This window comes from Sardina pilchardus, chromosome 9, assembly GCF_963854185.1.
Source record: "Sardina pilchardus chromosome 9, fSarPil1.1, whole genome shotgun sequence".
In the NCBI taxonomy this organism is placed as follows: Eukaryota; Metazoa; Chordata; class Actinopteri; order Clupeiformes; family Clupeidae; genus Sardina; species Sardina pilchardus.
In genome coordinates, this window is record NC_085002.1 from 7,875,019 (window position 1) to 7,892,946 (window position 17,928).

The 17,928-nt window shown below is 42.1% G+C and overlaps 2 protein-coding genes across 3 annotated transcripts in view; one reads left to right on the top strand and one right to left on the bottom strand.

Moving 5' to 3' along the window:
- Positions 1-1,600: 1,600 nt before the first annotated feature.
- On the bottom strand, positions 1,601-7,930 carry LOC134092139 (E3 ubiquitin/ISG15 ligase TRIM25-like). 2 transcript variants are annotated; one of them, XM_062544933.1, is made up of 9 exons: positions 7,675-7,930; positions 6,263-6,860; positions 5,560-5,655; positions 5,048-5,281; positions 3,824-3,983; positions 3,133-3,196; positions 2,603-2,957; positions 2,231-2,448; positions 1,601-1,966 (listed from the first exon to the last, which is right to left on the bottom strand). In XM_062544933.1, exons 2-9 carry the CDS (start codon positions 6,848-6,850, stop codon positions 1,897-1,899), a joined length of 1,785 nt encoding a protein of 594 aa, XP_062400917.1. In that variant the 5' UTR covers positions 6,851-6,860; positions 7,675-7,930; the 3' UTR covers positions 1,601-1,896. The 2 variants fall into 2 exon arrangements, with proteins under 2 accessions (XP_062400917.1, XP_062400918.1); XM_062544934.1 differs by having other exon boundaries at positions 3,133-3,151; positions 7,675-7,929.
- A 5,341-nt stretch (positions 7,931-13,271) lies between these two features.
- Positions 13,272-17,928, top strand: part of iffo2b (intermediate filament family orphan 2b) — a 44,048-nt gene continuing 39,391 nt past the window's right edge. Inside the window, exon 1 of the mRNA XM_062545569.1 lies at positions 13,272-14,180. Within this exon, the coding sequence (XP_062401553.1) occupies positions 13,684-14,180 (497 nt within the window). The 5' untranslated portion in view covers positions 13,272-13,683. The remainder of the gene's footprint in view (positions 14,181-17,928) is intronic.

The following is a 17,928-nucleotide window of genomic DNA, read 5'->3' on the forward strand; positions in this document are numbered from 1 at the left end:
CCCAAAGACCCCTTGGCAGAGAGAGACACTGAGCATTTTTCTGAAGAGGAAAAAAAATGCTTCAGATGAAATAATTGGGCAAACCCCAGAACCCAGGTTGAATATCACTGCTGTGGACTAACCTAAACTACTCTTTAACTTCAAAGACAATCCCCTTTGCACACACACATGAGATATGCGTCGTCTTATCCAACTCTGGGTTAGGTGTGAAGTGGTCATTTTCCAGAAGGTTGTCAGAATAATTGTAAGGCATGTGTCTACTGTACGTGATATCACATCATATTTTCTACTGCACACACAATTCATTCACTCCAAGTTTGCACTTATAGTGATATTGCACTTGTTACGACCCCCTGTGCCCCTTCAGGCCTTGCATGGCCAGTGCATGGGCAATGCCAGCTTAGCTTGTCTAATTAGTTAATCATGCACACCTGATGAAGGTGTATGGGTATTTAAGGGGTTGTTCTCTCTCTTAATTTGGGCACTTTTCAGTTAGGCACGTCAGAGCCCATTTAGGGAGAGCCGGTCCACTCGCTATTAACTCCATTTTACCTGCAGTTCCAGTTGCAGTTCCACTAGGGGAAATCACGAGCAAGTGATCAAACAATGGGGGTCTATGCGGGGCTAGACGGCTAAATTGGTCTGTTTCACCTGATTGTCATTGAAAAATCGAAGATTGGATTTTAGTTTCTGCAAGCTCAATATGGGTTATAGGTCGAAAGTTGAATGAACAATTACTTATGGCCCTTTGGTTTCTCACAGGCTTGGTCGTTGTTGCCATGGAGGTATTATAAGAACAATTAAGGGACTTAAAAATCCAATACTCAGCCGTGTGTATTTTCTTTGACCCCCCTTTCGCATACAATATTCCGATTTCTACACCAAACAATTGGAGAAAAGTGGATTTTCGGAGAAACTCCATTCACCTCCATTCATTCTCCACTTGCACCCTCTAGTTGCAGTACCATGCGGAAGTATTTAGCAAGTGGTCGTTCTCCCCCTATTAGACATTCTCTGGCTGGGCACGTTCTGTTGCAGGCACCTTTGGGTTATCTCTCTCCCACTGGCACCTTTTCTTGCTATCTTTGAACATCATACTGACTTTGGCATACACACACCCAGATGAACACTAGCATACATGCTTTTACTTTCCCCTAGACATCTTTTGGTAATGGTTATGCTTTTGGTTACTTTTAAATAAATACTTTACTGGTTTAAGTTATCTCTGTTGTCCCGACTCTCTCTTTACGTTGCGGCTTAGAGCTGGGTCGTAACACACTCTAACAGTAGGCCTACATGTTTCAAACTGGCATGTTGTATTTTCATTATTTAAAATTGCACCAAACATAATTATCTTGCCGTTATATCCCTGTCATGTAGATTCGTATATGTAGCTGATGCTGTTAATTCTATTTAATCCATAATATATACATACATAATATAATATATTAATGTAGGCCATTTCATTACAATAATAATCTGAAATGTAATGTTAATATAATGTTTATTGATGTAATTGTAAGTCACTTTGGACAAAAGTGCCAAGTATGGTGAGACAAAAAATAAAACGTGGTGCATTTCTAAGCAGGTAAGAGGGATAACTATATTGTGTGGCGGAATAACACTTGGGAGCACTTCGACTCGGCGCAGTAATATCCTCACTCCAAAGTGAAACTGAAAGTGCAAGAGTGATGATAATACTAGCTAAGTGCTATCAAAGTAGCGCCGGGCGCATTGAAACGTGAGAAGTATGTATCAACTCGTCTTAGTTAAGGGAATAAAGTAGTTTAATATGAAAAGAAGTGTTCCTTTAAGCACAGAAAGGTCAGAAGACTAAATACGTGGATACTTTCATAGGCATCCAGCCTTGCTGTCTAAGCTATTATAGCAGCTTCTTCACTCAATGCCTTTGGCTTTGAGTTCATCTCGCACTCTCTTCAGGTAGTCATCATCCGGGTAGCCAAAACTGGCAAAGGAAACAAAAGTTACATTAATGACAAACTTTAAAGTTACATTTTCAGACACAACATGAAACAAAATAATCATGCTAATTACGTATACCATCTGAGATAAATTATAATTCCACTTGATCTATACATTTGAAATTCCGGTAACCACATCTGTGTTAGCTAGCAAATGTACCATGCTTGGTAAATCCTGCAATATATCTCATGAGTTTAGTTTTCATGTTTACATTTTGTGAGCAACATCTACTTTATAGGCCACCTACTTTTGTGCTCCTCCTTGAACGTTGGTTTTATGATGGATATCGTTCCAGATCACACAGTCATCCATGCCACTGGTACGTGAGATGCCCACTGTAAATATCAACCTCTGGTCAAAGGCCCTCTTCAGGAGTACCAGTACCTCCCTCCCTTCCTTGTTGTCTGGCAAGTAAGCTGTTCTACGTGCACCTTGGAATGGTCGACCAGGTTTTGGATGCTTGTCCTGCCAAACAAAATTGAGAAAAAATAGCATTTCCATATATTTGCCCATTATTATGGTATTGAACCTCTACTGCAGAATATTAACCAACTGATTTTCTGCTATGCTGTCTGGTTAATGGGAAAATGACATATAGACAAACAAGAAATCCCCTTACCGACTGAGTGCCAGTGGGAATTTGATAGTCAATGACTATCCTGCCACATCCTTTAAACCCAGGAAGCGATAGACTCTGATATTTGTATGTCATCGCTCCATCTGGCTGGTCTCCCACAATCTTTCCAAACACCTTCTTACACACCGGGCAGATGGCACCCATGCTTTCCACTGACTGTCTTAAGCAGTCTTTACAGAAACCATGGTCACATGGCAGCTTCTCTTCATCTATAAACTCTTCCATACAGATAGGGCAGATCTTGTCCTGTTGTCCATCATATTCATATGCTGCTCCTCCTTGCTCTTCCATAGTGTTCTCATAAGCTACCTCCCCTCCTGTGTCTATGGTGACAAAGCTAGAGAAAATGTAAAAAGTAAGAAATGTGTGTCATCTTGTGTCAGACAAAGAAAATAACCGTGAACATTCAGTACTATGAATCCGAAACAATTACTATTTCAAATATTGTATGTACTCTATGACATGTTTCAATTTCTATAATGTTCACTGGACAATCCAGGAAGAATTTTTACCTCTTTCTTCCAACTCCAACTGAAGTTGCATCATTGTTCATCCATGTAAAAGAAACAGTTGTCTCTGATGAAACACATCAGCATGTATTCATACATTCTCTTTCTGTCAGTTGTCCTAAACACACACATTCTCTCTCTCTCTCTCTCCCTCTCTCTCTCCCTCCCTCCCTTTATGGTACTTCCATGTTGTCTGAAGTGATGTGATGTGATGTGATAATAATCTTGATCTATGTCACTACATACAGTAAATAGAAAATAGAAGGACTCTCAGACTTGTGGAATTGAACAGATTACAAGTCACCGCCCACTTAAAGGGCAAGTGGGTGACTACAGCGCATAGTCTGCCACCAGATCTGTGGATGAGTGAAAAGTAGAAATAAGCATCCACATCCATTACATATTTCTTATTTCTTAAAAGTACATTTTTGGACTTCAGATGAGACAGTAAAGAGTAACAGAAAGCAAGTGGGAAAGAGAGAGATGACCACAGGTCAGACTAAAACCCGGGTGCACGTGGGCACTCAAACCCGAATGTGGTGTGTGGACGTTGCAGCCCTGTGCACCACAGCATCCATTATATACTTTAATAAACACATACTGTATGTATTAATATAGAATTGATTTCAGTAACTCAGTTGTTTCAGTAAGTCAGATGATGATGGAATGATGTTTTTAATTTATCTTACAGTACCTTGTCTTGTAATCTCTGCCATTTGAAGTTGCAGAACTTGTTCTACGTACTGCGTCTGAGCAGAGAGAGCGAACCGCGGGTCTTCAAATGACAGGTTTGGACTGAAAGTGACACTGGGTAAATGTTTACATACAGCAGCCAGGTCGAGGGTCTGGTAACTCTAAAAGACAGTAACAAAAAAAATCACAGATACAAAACCTTTAATATAAACTTCTCCCTTGACAACAGTCATCTCAAGTGTTCTTTGTGTGTGACTGTGTTTAAAAATAAATGGGAATATTATGACTTTACAGTGTTTCACTGTTCTGCATGGCTGCATCAGTAGCTATCTGATTCAGATTGTCACTAATAAGAGTCTGATTCAGTGTAGTTCACGTGAGATGGGATGAGCGAAATCATCTACAGTCAGCCTGGAAGGATACTTAAACCCTAACAATTAGTTAGAGCAGCTGATAGATCTCTAGGTGTCTTTCCTTTGATGCACATCACTGTGAATAAAACTGTTTTTTTCCCAACCATTGCTCTGACAGGGTCTTCATTCATCTGTGGTATCAAAATGACCATCAACTAACACATGGTTAATATTTATGGATCAGGTCACAATGTTTTAAAGGGATAGTTCGGATTTTAAGACACGAAGTTATATGGGTTCCCTGTCAGCAACGTGAAAGTAAAGTGTTTTTCTTCTCAAAACCATATGCGTTCAACAGAGTGATATACTTGCACCACAAAAACGTTGTCCAGCTGTTAGTAGCGCGCAGTGATAGGAATCGCGAAAAATAAGTAAGTGATAACAAGGTTTGAATTTTTCCTGGACAACGTTTTTGTGGTGCAAATATATCACTCTTTTGAACGCATATGGTTTTGAGAAGAAAAACACTTTACTTTCGTGACCTCAGAAGCCGGACTACTTTCTTCAGCATCAAAAACCGGATGGATCTCGGCTCACAGGACGCTGTTGCGGGGTAAGTCAGTGCTGATGCACAACGTTGCTGACAGGGAACCCATATAACTTCGTGTCTTAAAACCCGAACTATCCCTTTAATATGAGCACCTGAGTTTTGTTTTTGCCTTTTTCAGCACACATCCAGAACAGAAATAATGCTGGAGAGCTAGATTTGACAAAAACTCTATTGGATTAGAATCAAGAACCTACTGTATCCTTTAATCCAGTTAATTATAAGTATAATAAGGGCTAATCTACGAGGGCAAAGAAGGAACTACCTGGAGGAAATGGACATGGTCCTCCTCATGTGAGAGCTGATCCAGCTTAGCCTGTCCTCTTCTCATCTCAGCAACCTCCTGCTCCAGGTCCTTTATGACTTTGTCAGCCTGGCTCACCGCTGCCTTCTCCTGATCTCTGATCAGCTGAATTACCTCAGAACGGCACCTTTCAATGGACTGGAGCAGCTCCCTGAAGACCATCTCACTGTGTTTCACAGCCTCCTGAGCACAGTTCTGTAAAGAGACACCAAGAGAAGAGAAAGGGCTTCATGAAACTGTCTATACTGTCTATACAAAAGAGAATAGAACCACTATGAAAATCAAAATCCTTACAAAATCCTCCAAGGCATGACACCATTTACCATTCTAGCCATTTTTTTGGTGGTGTTTGCATGTGAGTCTTTTAGGTAATTACTTTGCTTGCTAATTTTAAACCAAAATAGTTATGGTTCTTTCAACTTGCAATGTTTTGTCATTTACTCTGAGAGAGGTTACCCTGGTCTGCATCTCACCCGGTGAGTCACCACAGCCTTTTTCAGCTCCTGCAGTTCCTTCTCTGTATTCTGTATTTGTTGCTGGGATTTCTTCCTCGTCTCGTCCAGAGTCATCTGTTGAAATGCATTCATATTCAGTAGGATCTATTCTGTGTTTGTATTGTAGAAACAAGTAGGAATGGCAACAGAGTGGCCAATGATACTATATCTGGGCCATAATACAATAGGCTTTTATTGCAAGGTCTTGCACTGTATTGTGGACTTCAGCAATATTATCAGAATAGACATATTATGAAATTGAAACAATGTTACATTAATGTTGTGCCACTTGGTGCCACTATATTAATACTATATACCATATATCACCACAGTTCTAAAGCCCTACTTGTCAAACATATAATGTGCTGTGCGCTAACCTACTCACCACAATGCTTCATTGGTTATATACAGTACATTTCTCATTAAGGCTCTGGTTCAACCTGAACAATGAGCTGTCTTCTTGGAAGAAGAGATCATGAAGTGAAAACACCTAAAACAGTACTCCAGCCTTGTCCACTATAGTTTTGTTGTTATCTGCATGGTGGACATGGTTGCTCATTGTAAGTTCATCGGGTATTGGACCCATTCTATGAAAGCAGTATTCATAACTATTTGGTCTCTGTTAACATTAGGGGTTATGCTAAAATAAGTGTTGAATGAAAATGTTATTGCGAGTTGTCACCTGTTTCTCATTCCTTTCTGCTGCTGCTGAGACTGTGTCATGGCCTTTATGTTCATTAATGGTGCACAACAAGCAGATACATTTCTGGTCAGTGTGGCAGAATACATCAAGAAGTCGGTCGTGCTGAGAGCAGATCCTCTTGTAAAGGTCTGCAGATGCCTCGACCAGATCGTGTTTCTTAAATGCAGCAGATTTATAGTGAGGCTGGACATGGATTTCACAGAAAGACACCAGACACACCAGGCAGAATTTGACTGCCCTGAGCTTTTTCTCTGTGCAGACATCACACTCCACGTCTCCTGGTCCAGCAAGGCAAGATTCATAGAAAGCTTCCTGTATCTCAGCAATCTTCAGTTTGTCCACCAGCTCAGCCAACACTGTGTTTTTCTTCAGAACAGGTCTTGGGCTGAACGTCTCTCTGCACTGTGGACAGCTGTACACACCCTTCTGGTCTTCCTCATTCCAGCAATCATCAATGCAGCTCTTACAATAACTGTGTCCACAAGCTGTAGTGACTGGGTCTTTCAACCGATCCAGGCACACGGGACACCGACATGGATTCTGATCGCTTACTGCTGATTCAGCCATTTCAGGCGGCCTGCAAATAGAAGATGGATGAGTCCAATTGAGACCCCTTTAGAAGGCCACATAGTGGGAGGTGGGCTGTATGCTGGTAATAACACATAAGCAATAGGACTGGACCAATACAGTTCGAGCAAGTCATTTTTCTGGTCAGACAGTTGACAAAGATTTGATAATAAATTTCTATGGCATTTTAATAGCCTAGACCAACTGCCTAGCCCTGATTACTAATGGAATTGGGTATCTAAGTGAGAGAAATATGGTATATTCATTACATTTCTTTTTTCTCTCGGCGATCTATACCTCTTATTTGAGTAGGCTAAGTTGTGAAAGCGCATTACGAAACATGTGCGGCATCGAACGCGCTCCAATCATAATCAACGACCGCGACTATTAGGTTATGGTTGGTTTGGCAGGTTAGAATGAGAAGAACGACGTACAGTATCATAAACCTGAACGTAGGCTATATTAGGTGGAACATATTTTAGTTGTGTCAGCCGTGTGTTCCAAACACACCCGGACACACCCGTCTACGCCACTGCTGCAGAAACACTTCAACATGGATTTTGGTCCATTTTGATCCACCAATTCAATTCCGAGCCTTGGAAACCAGTTCCACTTCCAGTTATAGCTAGCCTTTGCCCGTCGTTTCATATTTAAACATGGATTGGCTTTGTTTATTCATATGCACCCGAAACACATTTAGGGGCGAAAACATCGCGTGAATGACCTCATTTAACGAGCAGCTCATAAAAGTTTCACCTAAAAAGTAGGCTAGGCTACACTCTTACCCAAACTAATGTCTCCGGTGAGACTAATACCTAACTAACCTGTCTTAAGGCGATTTCCCACCGACAACGAACCCGGTGTTGCACTGGTGCCGGTCGGGATTCTTTGAACCGTGGTGCTAGTGAACCAGCCCGCACTTCCTACAGTTTTGAACCGAGCCGAATGCGTCATCAACAATCGGTGTTGCATACAAAAACAAGAGATGCACAAACGGGTGAACGATAAGAACAGTTGTCCCACAAAAACGGCAGTAATTAGCTGTTTAAAATGCAAGTCAACGTCTGTAGTGTTTACTCATGGCAGTTGTGGACGGAAAACTCATGCATAGGCTAAGCCCCCCCTCTGAATGACAGAATGACACGGGGGGGGGGGGGGGGGGGGGGGGGGGGGGACTATTTTGTGGTTCAACTTCCGAACCAAGCCATGTTCCGAACCCGGCTTTTGTTTGGTAGAAATGATCGGAACTGTTCAAATGTTGGTGGAAAAGGCCTTGGTTAAGCACCAGCTCTCACCAGGTTTCTTGACAGAAATCACGATACTTGGCACAGTTATCTTTCGGTCGATTAGTTTGGCACAGACCATGACTATATGGACTCACCTCAAAGCTAGTGATGTGACATTTAGGCATTTTTAGTCGGTTTGTGAGTGTGACGTCTGAAACTTCGCTTGGGACACACAACCACGTCACAACGCGATAGCGCTCTATTTGATTCAAAGACTTTGCGCGAACCAGGGCGCGCGTTGTAGTGTGCTGTGAGTCAGGCGAACTGTGTAGGCTAGGCTATCAATAGCCCTGATCTATCTAGTAGGTTATTCTTTCTCTATTCATGAATTCACTCTATTTTTTGTCAGGAAAATATCCCTCATCCAAAATGCCTTGTGCACGAAAGAACAGTAGTCTGGACCAGAAATAAAGCGTTGCCATTTAGAACAATAATAAATGCGTGTCTGTGTTGTAATCGTGTCTCAAATTCTTCGAACACTTAATTTCAAAGCAGTACAGGCCTAGGATATTAACAATCAATTCGAAAGACACACCAGGGTCTAATGCTAACATTAATCCAAAGACCTGAATAGTTGAATACGAAGTTGAGCGAGAGAGTTGTGATTTAAAAAAAAAAAAGGTATTCAGAGCGTGTTTGATGGTGGTGGAGGTTATTATCTAATGTTATATCAATACCAGTGGTATTACATGGTTCATAGAATGTTGATGAGAGTGCACATATTGTGAATGTCGATAATACAGTGTGATTTTTGAAAGTTAAAAGTTGCAGTTAGTTAATACACTTTTTTGAGAGGTGGATAGACCTAAACTGTATTTCTGACATTTCAGAGGTGATCAACTGCGTGTAATTGCCAGCCTCCACTACATCCCTGAATATAGGCCTACACAGGCAATAGAAAAGGGGTATGCTCTCGTCATGCTCAAGATGACTTGATTTGTATGCTATACATTACTTTGCACAGCAGATGTCACTGTTTCATCTGTTTCATTAACCTTTTGACGAATAGCCTATTGAAAGCCTCAGTGGTTCGGGTAGCCTGGAGATCTAGATGCGCTTAATTTGAGCCGGAACACGCCGGCAACGTTGGATCCGGAACCTTGTTTTAATTATTGGATGGTTATGGTTATGGTTGGTTATGGTTATGGTTATTTAGCAGACGCCTTTGTCCAAAGCGACATACAAATAAATAGCAATACAAATTAAATAACAGTGAACAATTACAAAAAAGGGAGAATAGCAATATTATCAATACAACAATCATTTAGGCACTAATCTAATGAGAAATAAAACAATGAAATGACAAAAGCAATCAAATAAGTCACTCAGTTAATTATATAATAACAATAACTATAGCAAGGTATGGCTAAATTTAAGGACAATAGCAGAATAAATGTAAAATTTTAACAATGGACAAATTATAACAAAACAAAACTATTATACAAACCATAACAAATAACAAACACTCAAAAGACTAAGTGCATATTAAACAAATATGCCTTAAGACCCCTCTTAAAAGATCCAAAACTGTTGCTTGAACGGAGAGCACTGGGCAACTCATTCCACCAACACGGAACCACTGAAGAATAGGATCTACAGTTTGACCTAGCATGTATGGTTTGTCGACATAACATACGCTCCTCAGAAGATCGCAATGGGCGGTTGGGAATGTACATCTTCATCAAAGAACTGAAGTAGCTAGGAGCAGATCCAGTCAGTGTCCTATAGGCCAGAGTGAGAGATTTAAATTTAATTCTGGCTACTATAGGGAGCCAGTGGAGAGTAACTAGGAGAGGGGTTATGTGTCCTCTTTGGCTGATTGAAGACCAGTCGTGCTGCAGCATTCTGAATCAACTGTAGTGGTCTTAATACGCAAGCAGGTAGGCCAGCTAACAGGGAATTACAGTAGTCCAGCTTGGAGATAACCATTGCCTGTACAAGAAGCTGAGTGGAATCTTGTGTCAGATAAGGTCTGATCTTCCTAATGTTGTACAGGGTATACCGACATGACTTTGCAATTGAGGCAACATGCTCAGAGAAAGTAAGTTGGTCATCAATTATGACACCCAAGTTACGTGCCGATCTAGTTGGAGTCAATGAGGATGAATCAAGCTGGATGTTCATCTGTTGGGGAATGGCTGTTTTTGCTGGAAACACCAAGAGCTCAGTTTTTGAAAGATTAAGCTGAAGGTGCTGATCCTTCATCCAGATTGGATCCGGCACCTCCTTTTCATGAGGTCATGGATTGCAAAAGGACATATGCAGAACTGCACTGGACGGGCTAGAGCAGGAATCGGCTAACTTTGAATTTTTCAGGGAAGGTCTGGAATGACCCAATAAGCAAGCATTGCAAAGCGTTACACAGACTCAAAGCGTTCCACAGACCGAGGCATATCACCGTGTGGATGCAGAAGGCGGTTATGTGCTTTTCTAGTTGTAAAATGTAATGGTAGGCCTACTGACTATACATTTAAATTATGAAATGTTCTTAATCAAATATACGGTTAAGGCCAAGTAAATGTACTTTTCACAACTTCTCAGATTCATCCAATAGTCTCCCCTGACAGTGACATTAGAGAGCATTTTCAATTTCACAAGATGGCGCCACTGTGCAAATCAACTTCCACTGGATATCAAAGCTATCACTACTTGCTGGTTGTCTGCTGTCAGTAAACAGATTAATTAAACCTTTTTCTAATTATCTTTGTCAAGGTTCACAAGGTTTAATTTAAGAAGATGTAAACAGAGTCATAGAAAGTCACATGAAGACATACAGTAACCTGTCCAGGTATCATTAACCTCAACAAGGCTGGATACCATGGACTCTGAAATGGGTTTATTGCTGTTCAGTCTGCCCATATGAAAAAGAAATAGAAAAAACGTATTCTTATTATATACAAAACTTGTATGATTTACTCTTGAAAGTGGCCCCTTTTTCGTTTTCCTCATACATGTCATAGGCCTATATAGCCCTTACAGTTTACAAAGTTTTATATGTTTAATGTTACAGATTGACTAAGGATCTTATAATGGTCTTATGTGGGACAAGCTTCCAACATATGGAAAAGAAATAGACAAATCATACACAATTTTACCATGTTTTATCTGAATCCTGATAGATTTTTATATGACAGTGAAACCATTATACTATTCTTAGTAAATCTGTGTATGACATTGTATGAGGAAAACGAGAAAGGGGCAACTTTCAAGAGTAAATCATGCAAGTTTTGTATATAAAACACATTGCTGGCAGTATAAGTTTTTTCTATTTCTTTTTTCATATGGGTGTCCAGTCACATCAGAAGAAAGTACAGGGTCAGTGAGTTTCTGGAGAGACAGCTGGATGGCATTGATGGGCTCCTGTAATGCAAGCTGTGAGAGGACAAAATATTCACCATGCCAGTAAAGTCACTTGTGACAAATTTTCAGAAACAGAGAAGTGACAGTGCTGTACAGTCAGCATTGCTCTGCTTTGGCAAGTCCAGCCATATCCCGTCAAAGGTCCATGCCACACCAAGAGGCTTCCTTCGAACAAGCACTGTAATCAGTGTACAGCTGACTGCAGTGTCATGTAGAAAGGCAGCTTGGGTCCTCTGAGCTCAGCGGGCTGAGCCTCAAATAGCTCTAGGAGAGACCACTACACAAAATAGGGGAAAGCATAGCGTGAACCACACCGCTGCACCTTTTGTTTACAGAGAAACACCTCATGAGGAAAACTCACCAAGTCACTGTATCTTGCTTACTGTAACACTGGTTAATTGCGCCATACTTAACCTCCAGACAAGTGCCATGCTCTTACATACAAATTTCTGTCATTTTAGTGCTGTTACAGTCAACAGATGTCAACAGATTGTCATTGTTATTCATGTCATATTTGCCAAGAGCAAGTTTTGTTAACAAACACTTAACAGCAAGCAAGGAGTAAATGTGTTCAGTGAACACACTGCTTTTCCCCCATAAGATGTACAGTATGTGTTTTACCAAACATGATGAGGCTTACAGTATGTAGGCCTACTTTGTGTTTCAATTTTTGTGTTTCTTAGGTTATAGTTTGTTATGTGTGAGAGTATGCTATAACTGTGGCAGCATGAGTCTGTTCAGGGAGGCCTATTGTTGCAGTGGCTATAGCATTTTGTATGACTGATTAACTTCGATTTGCTCATGGACGCTCTACTATACTGTACGTTGAATGTGAGTCAACCTCTGAAATCCATTATGTAATAATAATAATAATCATAATGTTTTATTTGTTGAGTTGTTGGACACTTATTGAGAGCACTGTGTATTTCCCCAATGGTTTGTCAATGTCAATGTCAATGTCAATGTCAATTTATTTGTATAGCACTTTAAAAAACAACCACAGTTGACCAAAGTGCTGTAAAAACAAAGTCAGACAAACAAGAAACATAGGGTACATAAGACAACAGAGGCTAGACGGAGCGGCGTAGTCACCAGCGTGCCCACCAAGCGTGACACCAAGACAAACAAACAAATTTAAAAATTAACAAATCGCTATACAATGGTTTGTCAATGACATACAAAAGTGTGTGTGTGTGTGTGTGTGTGTGTGTGTGTGTGTGTGTGTACAGAAAACTGTCTGTTTTTCCTTCAATCATGTCAAATCAAACACAAACACAACTTTTTTTGTTTTTCGGTCTGTGACTTACACCAGGCTCTGTGTAAACAAAATAATCCTAGAACCAAAGCAATACCTGGGAAGAGAGAATCATATGAATATATTAATATATAGAGAGAGTATGTACTGTATCTCTCTTTTTCTCTCTCTCTCTCTCTCTCTCTCTTTATCTGTCTTTATATGGTGTCTAATTCATTTAGTCAGGTAAAACAAATCAACCAATCTCTCCCTCAATTAATCAATCAATCGCCGAAGGAAAACATCCATTGAAAATGACAGTATCTGCCTGTTTCTTTAAAAAATAGTGGCATCGTGTGGTGCAGTGGTGAAGTTGCCCCAGTCCCATTTGCCTCTGCCACCGGTTCGCGCGAGCTCTCGCAGTGAGCGCATGTGTCGGGGGCGGGGTAGCTGATGCGGACGGTAGCCTACTATCCCCTTTTTAGCAGCTTGTAATCCGAACCCCGCGGGCGGCGGACTCAACATATAGACCAAGCCTGCCGTTAACATGCCGGTAGGACGGCAACTGAATGAAACACATCGGAACTAACCAAGGAAGGAGGGGAGATTAACCAGGAGTCCGGCATCAGTCACACCTGATCACGAAGGGCTGTTTTCTTATCTCTGCGCAGGATGCATCAATCGCACGCCCGCTGCTCCTGAATTTCAGGCTGAAGAAAATGAGCTGACAGCTATTTTTGGACACTGCTGTTAGTCGCTAGAAGGCGCATTGTTTTGGGTTAAAAAAATGACTGCATTTATTTGAAAAGGAAAGAAACAATGTTTGCATCACTTTCTTTTCTGTTAGAGGAACAGATTGCCTGGCCTATGTATGAGGGACTGAAATGCGACGGAGTTGTATAGCCTATTAAGAGAACGAAACCAGCTTGTGTGGTTTATATTTTACACAAAGAATGAACTCGTTTCTTTTTGGAGATAATTTGCCGGCCAGCATGATAGCAACAATTCCAGTCAGCGGTGCCTCCACTTCTGGGTCGGGTGCGGTGACAAGTGCCCTGCGGAACGATCTGGGCTCCAATATCCACGTCCTGAAGACGCTCAACCTGAGGTTCCGCTGCTTCCTCGCCAAAGTCCATGAACTGGAGAGAAGAAATAAATTACTGGAGAACCAGTTACAAGAGGCACTGGAGCAGTCGCGTTACCAGGGTTACTTTTCTCGTGAGGTGGGCGTTCAGACGGATTCACTGGAGTCTCGACTCCCCGGGACCATCTGGAGTTTCACACACGTGAGGAGGCAGGGTGAGCGTTTGGAAACTCTTCAGGGCCCCGGCGTGTCGTGGAACCATCCGGACGGGGTTGGGGTCCAGATTGACACCATCACCCCAGAACTCAGAGCGCTGTACAATGTTCTGGCTAAAGTCAAACGGGAAAGAGACGACTACAAGAGAAAGTGAGTGGCCTATCCCATCCAAAGAGCTGCATTCATTCAAAGAGAGCCAGCCAGCTGCATGTTTTAATCACTGCCTCAAAATGCTTATAACGTAGGCTGTCTGCAATAAATACTGACATGTTATTGCACTGCCAGTTGCAGGAATCAGCGTAACCAGCACTGTAGGCTACACAACACTAGTGTTGTTGTGGAAGTGATTAGTATAGGGCCAAGGCAACCTGATTCATTGCAGTAAAATATATTGGCAGCAGAACAGCATGCAAGAAGTGATTGCCTGTCTGTGACAGTTTCTGTTTGAAGTCACCATGAATGGCAGTCACTTTGTGTGAATGTAGATGTACAAACATGAAGAATTACATGATTTAGAAACCCTGTTGGCTAGAAACCCTGAAGACTCAAACATTTTATATGCTGAGTTTTGGATAGATCATCGACATGCTGTGTGTGTTTAGTGTGTGTGTGTGTGTGTGTGTGTCCATAGACTTTTTACTGTTGGGCCACCTTGTCCAGAAACAAGGACCACCTTGTATCACTGCTTCATTGTGAGAAAATGTACCGAAATGAAATGGGAAAAACCCTTATCTGTCAAGATAAAGTATACTTGCAGCAGTAGACCTGCTTGTGTTTGTAGCTTAGTTGTGGTTAAGCTAAGTCTGTTCCCAGGTTGTTCTAACATAGCAAAAAGTGATTATGCTGAAGCCCATTGAGCTGGTGGTGAATGTTTTATTCATGGCCGCTGGCGTCTAACGCTGCAGTAATTTATTGTCGTGGCCAATAAGTACAGCAGATCCAACACAGATGTGTCAGTTTCAGCCTGTGATGTGGGAATGTCCATATTTAGTGACTTTCTGTCTTGATCACACAAAGTGGCAGTGGTCCTTATTGGAAATGAACCCTACTGGCCACAGATATCAGCCATGCCCAGACGAGGGAATAGCTTTCTAATCTGAGAGAGCATCTTTGCTGTTGTTTGTTTCTGTCGTTGATATCCACTCACCTCTGACAGTGCGGATCAAGAAAGGCCCTCACGCAGTGTCCAGTCATACATTTCTCAAAATCATTCACATTGGTCATCATGGGATATTTTGAAATGGCATTCCCTGGGTTCCCTGGGTGATGCTAAATAGATTTCTTTCTGTGTCATACACAAAACCAGGAGCATGGTGTAGGTGTATGCGTGCGTGCGTGCGTGCGTGCGTGCGTGCGTGCGTGCGTGTGAGAAAGAGAGAGAGCAAGCTTAAAAGCTTAACCATGCTTGATGGCCTGATGTCCTGCTGTGTGGACCTACTTTCACTGAGTCAACCCGTGGTCTCAAAACACTCACATTCACAGAGAGAGAGAGAGAGAGAGAGAGAGAGAGAGAGAGAGAGAGAGAGAGAGAGAGAGAGAGAGAGTCACACAGCCCTTGTCCCTTGCGTCTGTGCAAAGGCATGTGCTGACTCACTAACTCAGGAAGGCGAAACAATGAGGTGGTAGTGAGACAGAAAGAGATAGTGGAAGAGAAAGAGAGAGGGAGGAAGATACATGGAGAGAAAGAAAGAATGACAAGAAAAGGATCAGTGCTCTATCTGGAGAGGAGAGGAGGACCAGCTCTGTCTTGCTCTGTCCAGTGATAGAGGGAGTGAACAAAGTGAAAGAGAGAGAGATGAGGAAGAGAGGAGAAGAGCACCATCTCTCTGCTGTGCTGCTTTGGCCCAGACTCCCCCTCAGATTCACCCATCACGGTGTCCTCATCGGTCACACGCAATCCACTTCCTGAAGGGCTCAGCTCCGGTCCGCTCCACACGACATCACCACACAGACACCCCCCCTTCCCCCTTCCCCTGGTGGGCACAGACATGGACAGTTGCCAGTGTCCAGTCCAGAGTTGGGCCTCATTACCTCACCTGCGAAGAATCCCAGCGGCTGACTGAGAGAGCGAGAGATGCGTTCACACACACACACACACACACACACACACACACACACACACACACACACATGCACTCACACACACACACACACACACACACACACACACACACACACACACACACACACACACACACACACACACACACACACTCCCATTCATCAGACCCCTCATTCAGGCCCAGACTCCAGGGCCAGACAGCAGGGCTGTGTTTACACTGTTTTTTCATCCCCACTGTTCCCTGCATGTAGAGTGCCTGGTGTTCTGCTCATGATAGTTAACCTGGTTGATCATCTTTTAGTTCAGGCGATATTCTCACCACTAATGAAAAAAGGACAGCGCAAAGGACAGGACAGCACAGTCCTGTGTCCCTTCCACCACGTGCATTTATTTAAGAATTCATTTGATGAAATGTGATACAGTTAAGAGATTAGTGGTCATGTTTGTCATTAACAGTCAGATGATGGCTGCTAATAATTCACAAACAGTAATGTGATTCTAACAGCATGACAGATTACCAAAACAATAACAAATGGAAAAAGAAAATACTGAAGAACATATTGCAGCCATTTCTGGTGCATAGGCCTATAAAGTATACGGTACATATCGTACGTATATTCAGTCTAATAAAGAATATAGAACATTACACATTCAGACTTCATTTTGTTTTTTGGTCTAGTATTTCAGTTGTTTCTGTAAGAGACAGCTTGAACAACACAGAGAATGCAAAGTGAAGGAATCAGTTCAGTGACTGGGCTCTCTCCCTGGTCCCAGCACTAAGACTGCTGGGTAAGGGCTATTTGGGCAGGTCCTCCTCCTTGTGATTTATTGAAAGTTTATGGACAGAGACAAACGCTCACACACACACACACATATACACTCACCATATGATGAATGTGTGTAAGAGAAATACATCTTATGCCTAGCCTGGCAGTGATACATGTGAAGTATAGTCCTGCCCATTTACACAGCCCTAAAAGTGAAGTGCTCAGCTCGTAAATAAGCGCAGTTAAGAGGTACATGGATGGAAATTGTGTTAACGTTTCAGAATCGGGCAACGATTCTGAAATCATATTAAGATTCTGTGCTCTGGGATGCTGTATCCTCACCAACAAAAATGTTTCAGGCGAATTGGATTGGGCAAGCTTGAGCTTAAACGCATTACGAAATAATACTGTTTTGCTTTTGATCTCAAAGATCTCAAAATGTTTTAAGTGTGTTCTTTCCCAAACACAGTTTGGTGTTCAGCCCAGAAATAATAATTACATTAGGAGTTATTTATGACTGTGTGCAACACCCCACAGTATTTATAACTAATTGTCTTTGGCCATCGAGTTCTGTACCTGTTCATGGACAGGCCCGGACAGAATGTGTTTTCTACCGTCTTTGCTCCGCCGTTGTATATCTCCGAGCGTGAAGCGGGAGAAAGGGGATTTATAGACGCGTTTCCTCTGAAATGAAGCTGGGAGAATACAATCACCCTGCCGAGGGGAACGTGCCGTAAATCCGCGTGAAGTGAAGGATATGAAGATGCTATCTCTTCATCAAGAGCACCAGACATAATAGATTTAAACATGGTGGGTCTGAACCCACATCATCTAGCTAGTGAATAGCACAGTAGGCTATTCACACACACATAGCCTATAACAAAAGACAGACAGAGCTTAGAGACACAACACATAGTTCCATTTGAGGGTCATAACATTCCTTAGTGCTAAAGGGCTAAACCTGTGGTGGATCTGGCTGACTGGGTGCAAATCCATACCAGATTATATCTGAATTCATGCAAACAGCTGCGGTCTGGGGGTTTGTCTTCAGAATACGTCTCTGCTATCT

What these genes read in the sequence shown, in the direction of transcription:
- LOC134092139 (XM_062544933.1), bottom strand. Translation starts at nt 6,850, where the DNA reads ATGGCTGAATCAGCAGTAAGCGATCAGAATCCATGTCGGTGTCCCGTG. An exon ending in TTCCCACTGGCACTCAGTCG is followed by an intron (nt 2,449 to 2,602) that starts GTAAGGGGATTT and finishes TTTGTTTGGCAG; the next exon opens with GACAAGCATCCAAAACCTGG. An exon ending in GTTCAAGGAGGAGCACAAAA is followed by an intron (nt 1,967 to 2,230) that starts GTAGGTGGCCTA and finishes TTCCTTTGCCAG; the next exon opens with TTTTGGCTACCCGGATGATG.